At 41.0% G+C, this 20958-nt stretch overlaps 1 protein-coding gene across 1 annotated transcript in view; it reads right to left on the bottom strand.

The window, feature by feature from the left end:
* VIT (vitrin) overlaps positions 1–20958 on the bottom strand; it is a 52441-nt gene that overhangs the window by 24367 nt on the left and 7116 nt on the right. The window contains exons 2-7 of the mRNA XM_063124276.1: positions 10510–10582; positions 9132–9197; positions 7770–7926; positions 4070–4203; positions 1437–1511; positions 447–671 (exon numbers count right to left, since the gene is read on the bottom strand). Of these exons, the coding sequence (XP_062980346.1) occupies positions 447–671; positions 1437–1511; positions 4070–4203; positions 7770–7926; positions 9132–9197; positions 10510–10543 (691 nt within the window). The 5' untranslated portion in view covers positions 10544–10582. The remainder of the gene's footprint in view (positions 1–446; positions 672–1436; positions 1512–4069; positions 4204–7769; positions 7927–9131; positions 9198–10509; positions 10583–20958) is intronic.

Consider the following 20958-nt stretch of genomic DNA (forward strand, 5'->3'; position numbering starts at 1 on the left):
TGAAGCAACAGCCCCCGCAGGTAAATTAAGCCAAGGTGGGCTGTTGTGCCATGTGAACTAAGGCAGGTTCCTATGTTCCTAACCATGCCTGTGCACCTCCCAGGCCTGCCCTCTGAAATCTTGAAATGGACCCTATGTGTATACAGTTGTATCAGGAACCCTGTGGAGAGCCTATGCCCCCGGAGCTACGTAGGCATCCTTATTCAGATATCACACGTAGTGAATAGATATGGGTGGGGGCAGTGATTGAAGCAGGGCTGGCAGGAAGAGTTCTGCTGCCTCCTCCATGCATTGGGTATATCTGTGGCGGTTCGGGGGTCATTTGAACATCCCCGAGAGTACTACGGCGAAAGCTTTACTTAGTAGCAGCACTCCTGTCCTAGTAGTTGCCTGTTCTAAACACAGCCACTTTCTTAAACCACAACAACCCCTTCCATTCTACTCACCTATATCCCTGACTTTGTGCATTGCAACCTGAGGCTTCACAGCTACAACAGCTGTTGTTTTGGTGGTGATGGTTGTGGCGATGGTAGTTGGGACTGGTGTTGGCTTTGGGGTTGTGCTGACAAATGTTGTTGTCATGATCAGGGGCTTGGGTGTTGTAATAGCTCCTTGTGTCGCTGGTAATGATGCTGCTGGAGTCGTCTGATATTCCTTCCGTAGTAAGCTTCCTATATTTAGCATTTAAATATATTATTGTTAATCGTAGTAGTAATAATACAAATAATAATAATAATAATAATAATAATAATAATTTCATTTCTATACTGCCCAATAGCCAAAGATCTGTGGGCAGCTTGCAACAATTCATAAGATAATAAAATACAGCATAGACAACTGCATAAGAATGTAAACAAATGTTTAAAAAACAATTTAGACATAGTTTCAATAAAATACTAGACCTATTTGGACAACTGGCATAAATGCCCCATCATATGCCATTAAATGCCCAGGCGTAGAGGGCAGTCTTAACCTGGCGCAGAAAAGATGACAATGTTGGCGCCTGGTGGGCCTCTGTGTGGCGCTTGTTCCATAGTCAGGAGGCCACCACTGAGAAGGGCTTGAATGTGCTGTGGATAGGTGGTAATGATTCTAAGCAAAGTAACATTTTAAAACACACATAGGCACACACACACACACACTTTTATGTTGGCTCTCCCATGACTGCTGGCACAAGAAGGCTGATCTAGCTCTTGTTGTGGCAACAAGGCAGCGTGACTCAGGTGACCCGGGAAGATGGTGCATCTCCATCAAAAGGCAGTGCAATGGGTTGTGGATCAGCAATGGCACCATCACCTGCATGCAGGAGGCTGCTTGTGTGTGTGTATCTTGTTGGATCAGGTGGAAATGCTGCATCACACCATACCACAGATATGGAAGGGTACCACCCATATACACACAGCAAAAGCAGACAAACAAAAGAATCCATCACTTGCCTTTAACAGGTGTGCTTTTGGAAGATGAATATTCAAGACTCGATGGATATTGTATACCTTTTCTGGGTTTGCCTTCTATGGGAACAAAACAGGAAAAGCCAAATCAGAGAGTATATGACCTTGCAATAAAAGCACACATGTATTTCAAATCAATTAAAAATATCAAAATTCAATATGGAATGAGATGTATGTATTTGGCATGTTAAAAGTGTTCTTAAATCAACCTTCAACTGATCTGAGCTTTGCACTTAGCCATTTCCTTGACTTTCAATATTCACTGCAAGATCTACTACTCAAGCTGCTCTGTAGCACAAAAGAACATGTGGGTGGCCTGGTACTTTTCTTAAAAAAAATAAAAATCTGCGAATTTGCTTTAATACCCCCAAATCACTTTCTTAACATTATTTGCCCTTTGTTTTTCCTGATGTTTCCTTAAAAGGATAATGTTCCAAAACTTATTCCACTAACACAACACACACACACACACAGCATAAAAAAATGTGTGGTTCCCTTATTTAACTTACATTTCCCCCCTTGACTTCCATTTCATGGGCAGATCATTTTTAAATCCCATAGTTCACATTTGAACGCTACATGGGGGATTGTGACAATTATATTCTAGTACAAACGGCAAACTTTTCATTGTACCGCACCATATGTTAAATCTGTTGACATTTGGTGCTTGAAGATATGATTAAAATAAATATTTTTAGAAATAGTAACTGTTTTAAGAACTGTGCATCTGGTTCCCATGTTCTACATTCTCTGTTGAGTTTCATTTTGTTAGTTTCATCCCAGTTTTCCAATGAGATGAAGGCTATCGGATGGAAGGTGTTAGCTATCCCACCCAGTTTTGCATCAGTTTGTGCTAAAGTGCTTTTTAATTTTGGTGCTGTTGCATGATTCATCACTTTTAAAAATAAAAATAGGCTAAAGAGTGCAAATTAAAAGATCAGGGAAGAAATCCATGGTGCTAAAATAGCACTGACTGGAAAGACAGATCCCCCCAACTTAAATCAATTATTACATTTGTGCTAAAATGCCTTTTCATTTAAGCTTATTACATGAATATTTTAATAATGTAAAATATATAGAAAAAGTGCATTTTAGCACAGTCAGAAGAACCAAGGAGAAAGGAAAGAATTATCTAATTGTGATGTAAGTGATGTGAGTGAACACAGGTTGGCAATTCCAGAGTAAGCACATCTAGTGTGGAAGCTACTGTGGTTTCTTCCACTCTCTTGTTATAAAGTGAAATAACTCCACAGAGCTGCATATGAATTGAACTATTACATACTGTACTATAAATACTTGATGCTTGATGGCCACAATCCAACACAAGGTTAAGTGTATTTAAGCTCCTTGATTTCAGTGGGCAACTCTGAAATGGCTGAGACATTTAAAAACCTATCGCCTGGCCAAAGCTAAGCATTCTAATTCATTAAAAAAGGAGAAGGAAAATATAGCAGATTAGATCCGCTTCCTTGGTCCTTCATCCAACATCAAAAGCAACTTCCCTGTGCTTTTCATATCAGCAAAGAAAATAAATTTTATTTGTTAAAATAATGTACAAAAACAGAAACCTAAAAACAGACAATTGGCAGTATACTTAGATCTGAATAAAAAACACACACCTCTGAATAATTTTGAGTGTTGAGTATTGAAAAACTGAGCAGATCATAGCTCTAATGTCCACAACCTCCCCAAAACTTCAAGAAATACAGAACAAACCATGTTAGTTTCATAACCTGCCACCATTGAACTGAATGGAGTCATTCATTTATGCATAAGCTGGACCCTTTCAATGCTCTGAAAAGTGAGTACCAGCCAATTTGCATACCTCCTAGAGTGTTCCACATTTGAGTCCTCATACACTTGCTTGTTGTTCCTCACTCTTTGCATGGTTATACTTCTGAGCTTGGCAACCCTATGTTTATCCCTGCAGGCTTTTGTATATATCCTGATTAGCCAAGCTGGCACATCCCAAACCCCCTAATGATCTGTTAAGCAGGAAACACATTGTCAGAATGGTTTTTCTTTTCAACAATGCAGTGCCACTATTGGCTTGTAGACAATGAGTTCAGTTGCAATGGAAGCAGCTCTACTATTTGAGCTTAGTTTGCCTTACTATTAGACATCACTCACAGTTGACTTATTGCAATTTTTGTATTTGCCATTTCTTCCACTTTCAACTTCTTCCTGCCTGCTTATCTAATTAAAACACTAGCAAATGTATAGATACTGGTGAAACACGTAACTCATTAAAACCAATGGAGGTTTTGTAACTCAACACTATGACAGAAAGATTTCTTTCGTCTCCATTTTCAATGTGATTTGTTAATCAGTGGGCTCATTTGTTATTCTGCTTCAGTCCATCCCAACATTGCTAAAGTTTGGAGGTACTCATTACTTCCCTCTTTAAATTCCTTTCACATCAAACATGATATAATAGAATGCCTAAACAGCAGTTTTGTCACACTTTTCTTATATTGGACATGAACTGCTTGCATTTTTTTTCTTTTAAAAGAAAGACAACTCTTTTGGAGGCAGGTTTATTGTCTGATCATCTGATTAATGGTCTTTAAAAGAAAATATGGCACTACCAAAAATAAATGAATTAGGTCTAGCATTACCTGAAACAATGAAGGACTCCTTCCATCGTGGTAAAGACAATGATCGGATCCCATGAGAGAAGCTACCCTTGTAACCAGATTGTCCAGCAACTTTTTGAACCAGGATTTTCCCTCCAGACCTGTCAATCGTACCGCTGTAAAAATAATTAGGTTTTAATTAAAATAGGTTTTAATCAGAAACATTCCTGATGTTCCCACCAGAGATCTAAAATGGCCTTTGAATTGCAAGCTCAACCCACAAAGATGTAAACCTCCAGGAGGATTACAGGGATCCTCCAGGATGCCTCCAACATATCTGTCCATCCATCTCAAAACTGGACTTATTCCAACCCAAAAGGTAGGTGGCTTTCTGACCTTGGATTATCTCGACCTTCATAAACTATGGTTTCTCTTGCTCATTAAGCCTACAGAGCAGCACTGAACCCAACTGGCAAGGAAAAGTATAATCCTAGGGCTAAGGCTAATTCTAGAGTTAGAATGTACTTAGTCCAAAGTCTAGCTCTGCAGCACATGCAAATGTTTAATATTGCCTGTTCTCTAATAAAGAAAAATATGTCATTCCTTAACTGAGATTGGCAACTCCTTTCCCCTCCCCAACTAAATTTGTCTATCAAGTAATGGCTGAAAGAGGTGGAATCTACTACCATGAGATCCATTCCTCAAAATAAGTATGCAGGGAGAACACTGGGGCCTGCATGATTTTCCCCAGTACAGGACTCATGACCATTTTTTCTCCACAATTCTTTATCTTATCAGAAAAACTCTCCCCACTTCAAGAGGTGCACATCTCTAGACCTAAGGATGAGACCCAGAAGTATAGAGACAGGAAGCTCACATTAATAATACTTTCTGTCTCGCTTCTTCTTAATGCTTTAATATACACAATAACACAAAGAGTACTTCTTTGGAATACTAGAAAGTTTGTATTTTATATGGACAATTTCATTATCTATCTCAGCAATTTCATTGCCATGCACATTCTAGAGATCTATAATTTCAGTCAATTAACAGGAATGAAATACACCTCTCCACAATTTGCATGGAAATTTAATAGAAAAAAATGGAAACTGCAACAAAATGCTTCTGTTCAGGATCTCATGCCCTTTTCAGGGATACTCCATTCAATTCTCTTGGCACCTTTTTCCATCCCCACCTCAACAAACACTTAACATTCATTGGCCATTAAGCATGCTCAGTCTTAATTACTAGAGTATGTGCTTTGTCAATTCTGCAAATCTTGGGGTTCCCCCAAACCTGCTAATACCTCCTTCTTGTGTGTATATGGAGCTATTTTGGCTACATAAAATCTACACTTAGAGAATGAGTTTACTATTAGTATGTAAGATGCCTGAGTACACCATTCCAGCCAACAGGTGGAAGAATTCCTGAGATCTAACCAGAACATCAAAGAGGAAAGCTATAATATAATATGCCATCTAGCTTTTATCTCTTAAATCTATTTACATGTTAAGCACCTGACCTAGTTTTTACTTCATAATGCTCGCCTTGCATCATTTTGGGAAATACACCACTTGTTATGTTGTGTGGGGAGAGACCCACCCTGTTCTTCCTCTTACCAGGTTTAGGCAGAAAAAGGTCCTACAACTCCCAGCATGCTCCCAGATGAGAGTTGTAAGACATTTTCTGCCCAAACCTGCATAGAATTGTGGCCTCAAAAGGCTGGTTCGTCCAATTATATTTTTTCCAGTCAGATCCCTTTAGACAGTATGTGAATTAGGGTTCCCTACAAATAATCAAGATCCACAGGGGCAGCATTCCTCTATCAGAAATGGCCTCTTGCCATAAGAAAGTGTCTTTCAATATGAACCCAGTGTGTTTCCTTCCCCCTAACTTGGGTCCGTTTCAGGCTTGAGGACCACCTCCCCCAGCATAGTGATGTGTTGCGGCCACCCAACATATGCAGGATCCCTAAAAATAGTGAACCCCTCTCTAGTAGGTTGTCTGGTAGTGATGGTTAGCAGTTACAGAGCTACGATCTATAGCGAGCAGCTGTGAGCTGCCTATCATTTTATATTTCCCACAGTGTTCCAACACAAAATCACTCTGGGGCGTTGCAGGGATTTCTAAACTATTATTATTATTGTTGTTGTTGTTGTTGTTGTTGTTGTTGTTGTTATTCTTATTATTATTATTATATATAACACCAACAATATGCTTGGTGCTGTACAGAATATACAACTAAAACATCAATACCTTGCCTAGAGGCTTACAGTCTAAAATCACATTAAAACATATGAAGGGGGGAAGAGGCAGTTCATAGCCACCCCAAAAGGAAAATCAATCAAGGGATGAGGACATGTGAGCAGGTGTGACCAATCCTCAAAGCTGGCAGGCCCTGGGCCACTGCTCAAGTCTGCTAAGTGAATGTATGCTACACAATTCTGCACACTGTTTTTGAGCTTGGAAACTGAAGCTTCCAGGCAGGAGTCGACTGCACTCTGTAATATTTTTCTGAACTACCTTAGCCTCCCCTTACTTAAGACTTGGAAATAGCCACTCTTACCTGTAGTGATTAAAAATCACCACCAGGTGACCAGATGGGTATTGGTTCTTTGTTTTTTGTTTTACTTGATGCACCACCAATGACTAACAGCTATATTGGAGCAAATGCACTAGCAAAGGTTTGTGTGAGCTATTTTGTTATGAACTTATTTGTCAGACTACCTTGCTTACTCTTCCATCTCCACTAATGCTTACCCATGTCTTTTACATCATCAACGTTGAGTGGGCGTGAGAGCTGTCAGGACTGGCCCATGACATTCTGCTGTCTGAGGCAAAGGGGAAGATAGCACTTCTCTCCATTCTGTGCACAGAAGCTGCCTGACCAGCAGATGAATCTGACGCTGGAGAGGGGACAACATCCACCACCACGCTTGATGGCAGCAGGGTAACTTAGTGCATGCAGGTAGGCTCTTTCCGCCAACATCTTGCCATTGTTACCCACCCTTTAGCAGCTGCTGCCTGAGGCAGCTGCCTCTCCCTGCCTAATGAAAGGGCCAGCCCTGACAGCAATAGTATTTTTATGTCAGCACAGGACCCCTGGAGAAGACGTGACATGACATGCAGAGAGCTCTAAGGCTGAACTGAAAGTGGCCTCCTCGCATTTAGAACTAACATACCTATTCTTCTTATCTAGGCTGCTCATGTTTTCAATAAAAATGGTTCAGGAACTTTTCAAAATATGACTAGTGAGACGTGGCATCAATTGGTTGATTCCTGTGATGTTACCAAGACAGCTCCCCTAATCCCAAGTTCTGAACTTAATTTTCCCCCATTGAAAAAGTATTAGTGAGATAACAAATGATATGTACAGATAAACATGCGTGGGTTTTTTTTTAAAAAAGAAAAAGTGCAGATCACCTCCCTGAAGGAGAAGCAAGACTGACTTCTGAGCCAGTGTTCTGTCCAATGGTATGTGGATCTGTCATGTAAACTGTTTTATATGACATCTCTCTTTACCTCTAGAAGGCCGTTACTGCAGAAAAATGTGAAATGTGTAAAGTGCTACAACTTGGCTTAGCTGTCAAGAGCAGCAAAGTTAAAGGGAGCTCAAAGATTAAGGTGATTGACGGTAGAACTGTTGAATTTGTAGGATTTTTTTCCTCACACCGTGCGAGTTTTTAACATCTTTCCCTTTGGTTCTTCACATTGTCTTAGATTAAAGGCCAACTCTGCTGACCTGTGAATAGCAGCACCACATATACTGGAAAAAGAAGCATAGATATCAGTGCCATAGACTCGATATTTGACATCTTGACATCCTGAGGGACACTTAGCAATAAATTCTGGATTTATGATCTTCGCAGCTTTGATGTCACAGTCAATCTGAGGAACATCTGTGGACGCAAAGTCTAAGGTTACTTTTAATATCAGTGCCCTTGGAATACAGAAGCCATGCAATTAACACAAAATTGGCTACCTATTCATATGCATTTATGCCATTTTTTTAGTACTCAAGAGGTACGTAATTTTTAGGTAGAAGAGGCTAGAAATCCAATGTTCATTTTATGTGTTCTCTCTTTATATGACAGCAAGGATGAGTGATAATTTAATTCTATATATTATAGCCCCAGTCCATCAGCTTGCTGTTAAGAGATCTGCTATCCCCACCAAATTCTCAGAAAATTCTTCACATGTAGCCCACGTGTGAAGGATGTCTGAATAATTAGATCTCACACAGGGTTACGGTTCATTGTGAATGAGTTAAATGAGAATTGGAGGTCACTCAGAGTTGGGGAATGGGTACATCTTGTTTCTCTAGAGAGCATGTAAACAAATGTAATTTAATTTATTACATTTTTATACCACCCAATAGACAAAGCTCTCTGGGCGGTTCACAAAAATAATGTACTTGTTTAACGAGGAACAAGTTGACAATTCAGCATGTCAACCAATCTCCTATGAAATGCACAACTCACAGTTTCAGGCAGAAGAAAACACAGGCTAAACCCCATGAATCCAATTCAAAGTAAGGAATGTAAGTTTTCCCTATTAAAAATAAGCCGTATTGATGTGACTTCATAAAAGGAATTAAAAGTCTGAAATGTTTAGCTAACAACAACACTCACAAATTAAGAGAGTCATGAAAGGAACTGTGTTTGTGAGCACCAATCAGGGAACCTTCTAAATCAGTTGCTTGCACCCCCAGCTCCCTCCTACATCTGCCCTAAAAGGGAGCTGATGAGTTTCATTCAGGTATGTTCTTTGGGTTAATTAATTACATCTTGGCTTTTAAACCAATGGGGGTCAGATTATCACAGATCAAATACATCATGCAGTAATGGGAGGATATGTTGAGGAGGGAACTCAGGTGATGATCCTTGACATAAGAATTAGGATGTTTTAAGCATACCATTATTTTTGTATGTATTATGTGCAGAATCTTAAGAAACTGTGTATTAAGTTGTGCCTCTACGGGCTATTTCCCTAATATCTTTTTTAAAGGCATAAGGCAGAATCTTAACATATATTCAACTTTCAATAGGGTCAAACACTCCCATTTTAGATCAGTCACGTTCACTCACATAATTTGTTCACTCACATAATTTAGACTTTTTGTTCTTCTTTGTGGCTTCTTTAGTTGCATGTATCCAAGGCAGCAACAAAGCTGAAACGGAGTAAGTTGAAAATATGAGGAAAGCGCACACATCATCTTGTATGAAACATCAGCATCTTGTGTGGCAGCGCTTAATTGGGCCGGTCGGCAACGGAAAGAGAACAAATTAGACACACAGACATAGCTGGGACAATAAATTGGCCACAACATTATTGACTTCCACTTGAACAGGCTTGGCGGCAGCATAGGATATCATCGGCCAGCTGCCTGCCTTCTGATTCCACCTTCCTGGCCTGCATGCCAGGAGCGCTGGTAGTGGGTGGCAGGGCCAGGGGCACACCAAGGCCTGGGTTACGAATGTGAACCCCTTTCTACCAACCCAGATGGGGCCAGCACGCAGCTCCCATGCTGAACTGGTCTCGGTGACACGTCCCTGAGATCCCTTATGGGAATCTCTCACTAATCGATCTAGCCCAATGCCTACCACAGTTGTGACAAATGTTATAAAAGCATTCACAAAGAATTTACTAATAGTCCAAGTTAACTTATTTGCAATGGAATTAATCTTGCAAAGGGGAAGGCAAAAAACAACAACAACAACCCAAACCCTGCACTGCCTTGGCCTATTGGTATACGGGTGAAATTCCTTCCCAGCCCCATTCACTGGTGACTACTTCTGCCACTGCAAAACATTTTACTACCAGGAGTGGGTGGATGGGGAAATCAGTGACTGCAATTCTGCAGGCATGTGTCAGGCCTGCTTTTTGGAATCTCGGGTTGAACTGAAGTGATAATAACAAAGGAGAGAGATCTCACTCTGCTGGGTCCACCCCTTTTGACCCCCAACTTTGAACTGCTATTGGATTGGCTCAAAGACGTTCTCACTGGGAAGGTGCTGACATTGTGGCTGTGCAGTCTCTCCTCCCCACCCATTCCTCCCTTCACTGCTGGCCTGCCTGCCCCCACAATCACAGCTCCCCAGCAAGAGGGGAACTTGGCCTGTATAGAGTTGAAAAAGGGCATGTGCTTGTGGGATTCATAGTGTAATTCTAACGCATGTCTACTCAGAGGTAAGCACCACTGCATTCAAATAGAGCTTACTTCCTGGCAAGTGTGTATAGGATTGCAATCTCACACTGATTGCAACTGTCTTTAAATTCTCTGAATTGTTGTCATCTCCATTTGCCTACATCTGTTTCTCTAAGCTTTGTATATTCTTATTTTAGATTGTAATCCCTGGGAAGACACTGACTAATCTGTCTTTTCAATAAAATATTGTAATCAGACCTGAATCCATGGGATAGGGCAGGCTATATGTAAACAATACACTAAGAAATAAATATTATGCTGCTCAGTTACTTACCAAAGACCATAGCAATAGCTGTTGTTGCCTTCATGATGAGAGAAATGAAGTCCAGGAATTTTAATAGTCTCTACTGTAAAGTAAAAATCCAATACATTCACACTTAATTTAAAAATGGCTCTTTCTAATAATATCTGTAATATAGATTCTATATGATGAGCTCTGGACACATTTGATATAGTATGGTGGCTATAGTGGATGAAATGCCAGCTTTCTGCATTGCTTTCTCAGGCACTGAAATTTCAGCACTAAACAGGCTGGTTCACACATAAATTTTCATCACATACATACATTTCTATTCCATCCTTCCTTCCAGGAGTCTAGGCTGGGATTACCTCAGTAGATCTTCACAACAATCATTTGGTGATTTCCTGGCTTAAGGGCAGTTTCCCCCCATTCTAAAAGGCTGAAATCTCTCTCCTTTTGATGACCCACACACCCACTCAAACCTAGAACAGTGGTCACTTTGAACAGAGGTCACTCTTTGAAATGGGATTTCATAAAACAAAAAGGCAACCCTTCCTTTCAAAGAATAATATTGGGGCAAGTGTTGTCATTTTAAAGAAAACAACTGCTTCCAACCACACCTACATTACCAGATGCCATCCTTTTAAATTATAGTATTATTGGTAGATTGTCCTTTATAATACCCTTTGATGGAGCTGCAGGATGAAAGGGGTTGTTTAATCACAGTCCTCATAAACAGTTTGGGCTTGGCTAATCTTATGTTTTTCAATGGAAGTGCTGGTTTTCAGTATTTGATTTCCGCTTGTGGATTACATTTGCAAACAGAAATTCTTTATGAGCGTTATGTGATTATCCTAGGCAGTGTAAGCAGTTTATTGTCACTAATCCTTTGGAGAAGTTAGCTTGTACACTTTTTCTCCAAGAAGGGTATGTGAACATTTCACCCCTCTCTTAACAGATTGGTATTATAGCTGCTACAGTAATAACATAACAAGCAGTAGAGGATTATGACCATTTAAAAAATAGTTTGAGGAAGTGGCTTATGGGACTTATACACTATTCACCTTGCATACAGGGCTTTGAGTAAAATATTGCTTTACATGGGAAAGAGAGAATATTTGGAATGGGAATTGGTGGACTGGATGTAAATTGGCCTATATTTTTACAAGACGAGGCCTGTACAACCAGTAACCTGGTCAATAGATCACTGCCCATATAAATTGGTCTGATTCAGGTGTTCAATAAGTCCTTCCCCCCCCCCTTATTTTTTTGATGTCCTGAGAATTTTTTGGGTGAGCCTCCAAACATAGCAAAACTGCTGTATTGGATTCAGTGGGTCAGAAGTTATGCAACCTCTCATAAATATTGAGTTGCTACATCATAACTATGGAAATCTTGTTGCAGACAACAACAAACTCAAAGAATAAGAAGAGCCATGCTGGACCAGACCATTCCAGGATTCTGTTCACAGTGGCCAGCCAAATGCCAACGGGAACCCACAAGCAGGACATGAATGCAACAGCACTCTTCCGCCCATGTTGCCCAGCAACTGGTGTATATAACAATACTGCTGCTGATACGGGAGGAAGTATATAACCATCAGGACTAGTAGCCTGTGATAGCCTTATCCTCCATGAATTTGTCCAATCTCGCTTTAAAGCCGTCCAAATTGGTGGCCATCACTACATCTTGTGGAAATGAATTCCATAGTTTAACTATGTTCTCTGTGAAGAAGTTCTCCCTTTTATCTGTCATGAATGTCTCAACAATCAGCTACATGGGATGACCCTGGGATCTAGTATTATGAGCGGGGAGGAAAATGTTTCCCTATCCACTTTTTCCACACCAAGCATTATTTTGTACTCCTCTCCATATTTCCCCTCACTCATTTTCTCTCTCTAAATTACACTCTCAGGTTTTGTAACCTTTCCTGTGCTCCAAAAAGTGTGGTATAATTAACTACCTTGTTGGAGAGCAATTGCTGTCTCAGTCCCCAGCCTTGTTCTTCTCCTCAAGAATCAAATAGGCTGAACCACCTTTAGAAATTACTTTTGAACACATTATTTGTTTATACATCCATCCTTTGCCTTACAACTCCCCACTACCATAATAAAAAAAGGAAATATTTTAAATGAAACCAGAAATGTTTTTGCTTGGACTGATGGATGATCAATTAAAAGAGAAAAGATTGTTATTCCAATATATGACAACGGTGGCAAGATTGTTATATTTATTTATTTGTTTATTTATTACATTTTTATACCGCCCAATAGCCAAAGCTCTCTGGGTGGTTCACAAAAATTAAAACCATAATAAAACAACCAACATGTTAAAAGCACAATTACAAAATACAGTATAAAAGGCACAACCAGGATAAAACCATGCAGCAAAATTTATATAAGATTAAAATACAGAGTTAGAACAGTAAAATTTAAATTTAAGTTAAAATTAAGTGTTAAAATACTGAGAGAATAAAAAGGTCTTCAGCTGGCGACGAAAGGAGTACAGTGTAGGCGCCAGGTGGACCTCTGTGGGGACCTCGTTCCACAACCGGGGTGCCACAGTGGAGAAAGCCCTCCTCCTAGTAGCCACCTGCCTCACTTCCTTTGGCAGGGGCTCACGGAGAAGGGCCCCTGTAGATGATCTTAAGGTCCGGGCAGGTACATATGGGAGGAGGCGTTCCTTCAAATAACCTGGCCCCAAACCGTTTAGGGCTTTAAATGTCAATACCAGCACTTTGAATCGGGCCCGGACCTGGACTGGCAGCCAAAGAAGCTGGAAAAGGACTGGCGTAATGTGATCTCGCCAGCCAGTCCCTGTTAGTAAACGGACTGCCCTGTTTTGTACCAGCTGAAGCTTCCGGACCGTTTTCAAAGGCAGCCCCACGTACTTCCGGACCGTTTTCAAAGGCAGCCCCACGTATAACGCATTGCAGTAATACAAACGAGAGGTTATCAGAGCATGGATAACTGTAGGTAGGCTATTTCTGTACAGATAAGGGCGCAGTTGATATATCAACCTAAGCTGATAAAAGCTGCTCTTTGCTGTCACTTGAGTTCACCTGTGCCTCAAGTGACAGTTCTGGATCCAAGAGCACCCCCAAACTACGGACCTGATCCTTTAGGGAGAGTGCAACCCCATCCAGGACAGGGCAAACATCACCTCGCCGGACAGATGAACCACCCGCTAACAGTACCTCCGTCTTGTCTGGATTGACTCTCAGTTTGTTAGCCTCATCCAGTCCATTACCGTACCCAGGCACTGGTTCAGAACAGTCACTGCCTCACCTGGGTTTGATGAAAAGGAAAGGTAGAGCTGGGTATCATCCGCATATTGATGACACCTCAGTCCACATCTCCGGATAACCTCCCCCAGCGGCTTCATGTATATGTTAAACAGCATAGGGGATAAGATAGAGCCCTGTGGAACCCAATGGCTCAGGAGCCACGGCACAGAGCAATAATCCCCCAGCACCACCTTCTGGAATCGGCCATCCAAGTAGGAGCGGAACCACTGCAATGCAGTACCTCCAACTCCCAGATCAGACAACCTATCCAGAAGGATACCATGGTCGATGGTATCGAAGGCCACTGAGAGGTCCAGGAGAACCAACAGGGTCGCACTCCCCCTGTCTCTCTCCCGGCAGAGGTCATCCCACAGGGCGACCCAGGCAGTTTCCATTCCAAAACCAGGCCTGAAACCCGATTGAAATGGATCTAGATTATCCGTTTCATTCAAGAGTGCCTGGAGTTGTCCTGCAACCACCCGCTCAAGCACCTTGCCCAGGAAAGGGATATTAGCCACCGGCCTGTAGTTGTTAACGTCCTCCGGGTCCATATTAGGCTTCTTCAGGAGTGGTCTAATTACTGCCTCTTTTAAAGAGGCCGGCACCACTCCCTCTCTCAAGGAGGCATTTACAACCTCCTGGCCCCAGCCGGCGATCCCCTCCTTATTTGATGTAATGAGCCATGAAGGGTCATTACATGAAGGGTTATATGCGCAATATTGGAAAAAAACACAAGTACCATCTACGGAAGAATGGCTCCTCAAGGTGTTGCAATTGGCGGAGATGGCGAAATTAACGGCGTTAGTAAAAGAAAGAACAATAGCTTCATATGTAATGGACTGGAAACCTTTTATTGAATATATAAAAGAACTGCAAAAGGATGATTTATTTGTATGTGGATTTTATATATAACTGGTACTCTTGCATTTGATAAATATACTTGCTTGCTCTTATGAAATCCAGATCTGATAAACTAGAAATATGATACTTGCCGTCTGACATGACCGCTTTAAATGGAATATAGCCTTATGTATTTGTGACCATTTTAGTAGTTGTTTATGTTGTGATGTTGTTTGTATTGCTGTTTTACCTTTCCTTATGTGTTCTGTTTATGTGGAAAATTAATAAAAGTATTAATTTTAAAAAAGGAAATATTTTGAGGAATGTTGCACAGCTGTTCCAGGGATTTGGGAAGCTTCCAGCCAATTCATAGCCTCTGCGGACAGATTTTCCTCACTGAAGCTGTGCCATTCCAAAAACCTTTGAAACCAATCAGTTTTAGAGTTCTGCTCAAAACAGAAAAATGTGTGTCTATTTCCCATTGTTACAATGGTGAGTTTTCCCTCATCCTTAGACTTGGGATGCTTCCAGATAGAAGGACCCTAGTGCTATCAATCAGAAAGCATTGTGCAGCTATTTCGTCTTTTTTTCCTTTATCAATTTTCTGTGATAAGATAAAAGATGGAAGAAGTGATGAGAAAACATGGGAGGGTTACCAGTTGATGACAACAAAATCTGGATGCCCTGTAAAATTCTGTGTAATAAAAGCCCTAACCACTCTGAAAATCCTTTTATTTATTTATTTATTTATTTTATTTATTTATTTATTACATTTCTATACCGCCCAATAGCCGGAGCTCTCTGGGCGGTTCACAAAAACTGATAAACTGATACAGTGGGATAACAATCACTACAATAATGATCACTGTAATAAACAATAAATAAAACAATTCAAATACCCCCCCCCGACATTAGGTAAAATGGTTCTCAGCCACTTTCTGTACTATGTTAATAACCTGCTCTCAAGTGATATATTCAACATTAAAAGGTCTGCTTATTATCATGTGTGGAAAGTCATATGTCACTAAGCAGGACTACCTGGGGATGCTTGGAGTTGTAGGGCTTTTTTCTGTCTAAATGTGCATAGAATTACATGCTTATTCTTTTTTTCTTTATTTTAACCCAACTTTCCCTTTATCTCAGAGTTGATACACTACAAGTATTAAAATAATTTAATCCTTTAAGGCACAATCCTATGCATGATTAGACAGAAAAAAATCCTACAACTCGCAGCATTCCATGGCTGGCTGGAGAATGCTGGGAGTTGTAGGACTTATTTTTTCTGTCTAAACATGCATAGGATTGTGTCCTAATATACTCACTTACCTGTGAATAAGCCCCATTGAACTCAATAGATATCTTACATTTGAGTAGACATGCATAGGACTGCACTGTTAGTGAACTATTCAGTGAACTTTGACTATTGGGTGGTATATTAAAAATGTGGTTTAAGTAAGTGAGTATGTGTATACAATTGGAGCCTAAGAGATTCCCTTTTTAAGTTGATGCAAAATGTTCTTGCAAGTTGAGATGTGACTTTAGTTCTTCTGGCAGCTCTAACACCTCAATCCTATGCATTACCTTTAGGATTCTGCAGTTTAAAAATTGCACTAACTTTTTACTAGCAGTCCGGTAGAGTGGCCAGAGATATCCTGATCCGCAAGGCTGAGTTGCGGTTAGTCTTTTCAGGGAAGACAAACAACTAATTGGATAGAACATGGTGGTCCATTGCATCTGCGACAAGTAGGGAGAGAGTACAGGTACCATTCATAGTTCTGTGCTATTGGGTTGGGTCCCTTTGTTAGCACAAGTGCATAAGTCAACCACTTGCACTGGCTCTGGGCCCTGTTCATGATCTTATGAGCCCCGTTCTCAGTGCTGCAGCTTACGCAATCAGACAAAATCTCCTCTGGCACCTTGGAGACTCCTTGGTTGATTTGGCATGCGTTTTGCAGGCTCCGAGAGCCAAGAAATGGCTGGGATTGTTGATTCAGTTACAGCTTGCCCAGGGAAGGTGGCTTAGTGTGTCAAATTTCATAGCTTGTAAAATTGGAATGGCAAAAGAAAATTCGGCACCATTCGAGCAAGGTGTGAGAGTTTTCAATTGAACTTTTAGTTGCAAGCTTTGAAAATGTGCAGCTGCTGAATGATTAGTTGGTTCATTAAAAAAGGTATAATTTGCCTACTGTAGAGGTCACATTCTTTGGGACCTGCATGGCTATAAACACCCTGATCACTTTACTCTGCAGAGTTTAGTCCTACACTTGGGCTTCCAATGCAGAGAAAGGTAGTTCTATTTGCAAACGAAAGCAGAGCTGGTCTTAACCAGTGCCTGAATATGAGACCACCTGATAGCTTTATATACACCACTAGGAGCTCTTTAGAAGACAAGGAAACAAATGGAACATATAAATATACTGCAATTTTATAATACTACTAAATAGGCCTGCTCTTTCTGGCCACCACTTGAAGGGCTCCATCTTCCTACTCCAGGTCCATATTCAAGCATGCAGCCCAATATTTGGAGGCATGTTCAGCTTGGTTTATGAACTTCATGACCCAGGTTTCAAAATTTTCTAGTAAGCGCAAGGCAGTAAGCTTATGTATACCAGCTGCTGGAGAACATGAGTGGGAGGGTGCTGTTGCACCCGTGTCCTTCTTATGGGTTCTTGGTTGACAGCTGGCTTGCCACTGTGTGAATAGAGTGCTGGACTACATGGACCCTTGGTGTGATCCTGCATGGCTCTTCTGATGTTCTTATGCTTTGCACTTTGTATGTCATAGATTTCAGCTTCTTGACTAGTGTGCAAAGTAGCTGCACAAGGTTAAGTCATGTTTGGTTTTTTTCAGCCTTGGTGGCAGCATGTTACAATGTCTTGAGTGGCAAGTATTATAGCACTTTCAAATCTGGCAGGAAAAATATGTATCTATCTTCAGCTTGCCTACCTTTAACTCCATCAGTCACTAGAGGAGTCATGTGGTAGTAGTTCCTGCAATGCTTTGCTCCCCCAGTGATGCATGTTACAAATTTAACATAGTTCACAATACTCTATCCTCACTAGTTCTTTATCAATTTTTTGCACATCTTACTGAGGGCTTTTCTACACAAAGATGTTGATCGCTGCATCTACTTTAGGTTTTGTTGCAGCACTGAGATCCAAGCTCTACACAAAGAGATTTTCCTTTCCTGTTTTTCCACTACATAAACTATAGTTGGAGCTGTGCTACAGTGGATTGTCATAATTAACAAGAAGAAAGCCCCCCGCCATTTTCCCATGCTAAAATTATAGCTCTGTTCTAAAAGAAAAATGAAAAACCAGGGAAGTGCCTTGAAAAAAACAGAATCGAAACAGGGGGATCATGACGTCATCTAAAGAGCCAGTAAACAACCATAGAGAACCACAAGCACTCAATAAATGCCTTGTGTATTAGAGCCAAATCATCCATTATGTTTAAAAACTGTGCTTATGTGGGTCACTTTTATTTTGAAGCAGCAGCAACTCTGAGGCCCTGATTTGAAATTGTGTGAATTTCCCCAATTTGGAATGTGCTTCTGTGTGATGGCTACTGAGCACTGAAATATGCTGTTTTCAGAAAACAGCATCTGTGTGTGTGTGTGTGTGTGTGTGTAGGGGGGGAATAGCAGCTGGGGCAGGATTTGGGCCAGGAAACTAGTGCAGGGCTCTGACCAAAATTGGGAACCCTGTCTAGATTGGGGCTCTGCATTTGCTTTGTCTTCAAAATGAAAAGGCCAGTTTAAGCAGACTTTTTTTTAAAAAAGCATAGATGATGCAAGAAGTGGTTTCATTCTTAGACTAAGGGCTTTTCTTCAAGAGGCTGTTAATCGGCTGCATGTAGTTCCAGTTTTGTTGCAGAACTGAGATCTAGGCACTGCATGAAGAGCATTTCCTTTCCCGCTTTCTCACTACATAACCTTTAGGTGGCACTGTGGTATAGTGGAATGGTGCAAATTCACAAGTGGAAATAGCATTTTCTTTCAAAGATAAGAGCCCATTTTCCATTATTGAAAGTGATGTTTAGAAACAGAAGTGAACCTGGAGGGTCATGATGTCATCTAAAGAACCTGTAAACAGAATGATGAGCATATAATAAATGCCTCCTGTAGAAAAGCTCTAAATCCTTTGGGTAGTATTGCTTGCATGGTCTGTCCAGTGCCTTAACATACTGTTCAGGAAGCTAAATAGCATCAGCCCTCCATGCTTAATCATAGTGCACTATGGATATGGTTACGGCAGCCTTCCCCAACTTGGTGCCCACCAGATGTGTTGGACTGCAATTCCCATCATTCCCAGCCCGCACGGCCCTTGATGGGAATTGCCATCCAACACAGATAGAGAGCACTGGTTTGGGGAAGGGTGGGCTCTTGGATTTCATCTAAACACCTGACACTGACGGTGTCACTCCAGAGTGCAACCCGCATAGCCAAATTCTAAATGTCGGAAATGCAAAATCACCTTGGGACGATTAAATCCTCCTCCAGTCCCTTCAGGCATTCAGCTTCCCTCCCAACTGGCTGACACCTGTGGGATGTTTATGCTTTTGTTCAGTCATCACTCACACACCTCCACTCATATACACATCATCAGAACCCGCATGCTTCCAGTCATTCTTGCCTTAGTAGTCAGGAAAAAAGTATGAATTTGAAGGAGTTAAATGCAAAAATAAAGCCATCTCAAGTGGGCTGTCGTGCATTTAGAATGCAAAATCCCATGGGCTTTATAACTTTTTAGGGTTTTTTTGCACAATCCTCCTTTGATCCTGAAAACTATTTTTAATGCTACTTTTCATTGGTATATAGTACCGTTTAAGACTGCAAATAGTTTAATATGCTTTTGTGATTGGTTGCTATGCTTCTCATTTTGCAAATGGACTAGTGAGGCTGAGAGAGAAGTACTATATGTGGAGAAGGGCTATATGAGAGAAGTGGCTATATGTACATAACAGACTGCTATCACTTTTATGTTGCTTTGTCTGTGATCGCTTCTTCTAAACACCCTGGGAAGTGAAGATTAGTCAAGTTAACAGGCCTGAGAATACATAGCTTGAGCTTTCAACCCATCCCCTTCCTGGGAGAAGGGAGGTCTATGAAAGTAATCAAAGTCTTCAGTACAGATTTGCCCAATGACTCCACAGACTTGAATGCATGGATTTCCACATCCATGTTTCCACCAGCTTAAAGCTAATAAATTTTAACCTTCCAACCCAAAATGACATGAGATCTTTCTGTGGTCACGAAATAAAGCAGAGTACAATGTAAATATGGCATTGCATTTCTCACAACTGCTGAACAATGCCAACTTTCCCCTGAAGGTACATATTTGGTCCAGGAGCAAAGAATGTATGTGTAAGACTCTGGTTCCCTGAAAAACACCTCAGGGTTGGTTTTACAAATTTTTCTTACATGTCCGCACAGAGCTTGTCATCCTTCTGTAGAGGAGAGCTTAAGAGCAGAATTCCATGCAACTCCGGGACACCTATATACAGTACAGCTAATCAACATCACCGTTGTCTCTATGTCAAGGGTGAAAACGTTAGCTGTGGGTTATGGGTTCACATGTTTTGAGCTGAATTTAGATTTGTCAATACAGCATAATCTTCCTGTTAACTAGGATGGCTGTTGCTCGTACTTGTTCCTTAGGCTGACAGTTAGATGGATGAGCACGAACCCTGGGAGGCTCCCATCTAGGACCTGCCTCAGGCTTTGTGGGGCCCCAAGCAGCAGCTGGTAACTGTAGAAGGGGCTGAGGAGACGCTGCTTTTTCAGAACTGGCTCTGGATCAGCAGCTATTTTCAAATGTTGAGGGACTCTGGGAGGGTGCAGGTGTATATGTGCTGACAGGAAATAAAAGCGAAGGAGAGGCCCTTTGTTTTCATCTCTCCAGTGCCACTTCTCTGTGAAGCAAGTTCCCTGAGGAAAGGTTGAAAGAACTAGATATTTTAACCTGAAGAAGAAAACACTGAGCCCACGTAAAATACACAGAATGAAGGCAGGACTGGATCAAAGTTAAAGGAGGGTACATTTCAGTTGAACATTAGGAGAAAACTATTGAAGGTAAGAGCAGTTGGACAATGGATGGAGAGTACTTCAAATGAGGCTTTAATGATGTCATTTCACTGCCTCACTCACAGAATTTTATTAGTGATTCAGACAAGGGATGGGCAAACATGCAATGTTCAACGTTGCTGAGGTCCCCCAGATTCCTTCTTGAACCTTCTTTTTTTTTCAGTCAGGAAAACTGTGCATTTTTTAAAAGTGTGTACCCAAAATACACACTTTCCCCCATCGCTTAAAGTGTGAAAATGCAAATTGGAGGGGAGGAATGCCCACTTTTGGA

Source organism: Elgaria multicarinata, chromosome 4 (genome assembly GCF_023053635.1).
Source record: "Elgaria multicarinata webbii isolate HBS135686 ecotype San Diego chromosome 4, rElgMul1.1.pri, whole genome shotgun sequence".
Classification (NCBI taxonomy): Eukaryota; Metazoa; Chordata; class Lepidosauria; order Squamata; family Anguidae; genus Elgaria; species Elgaria multicarinata.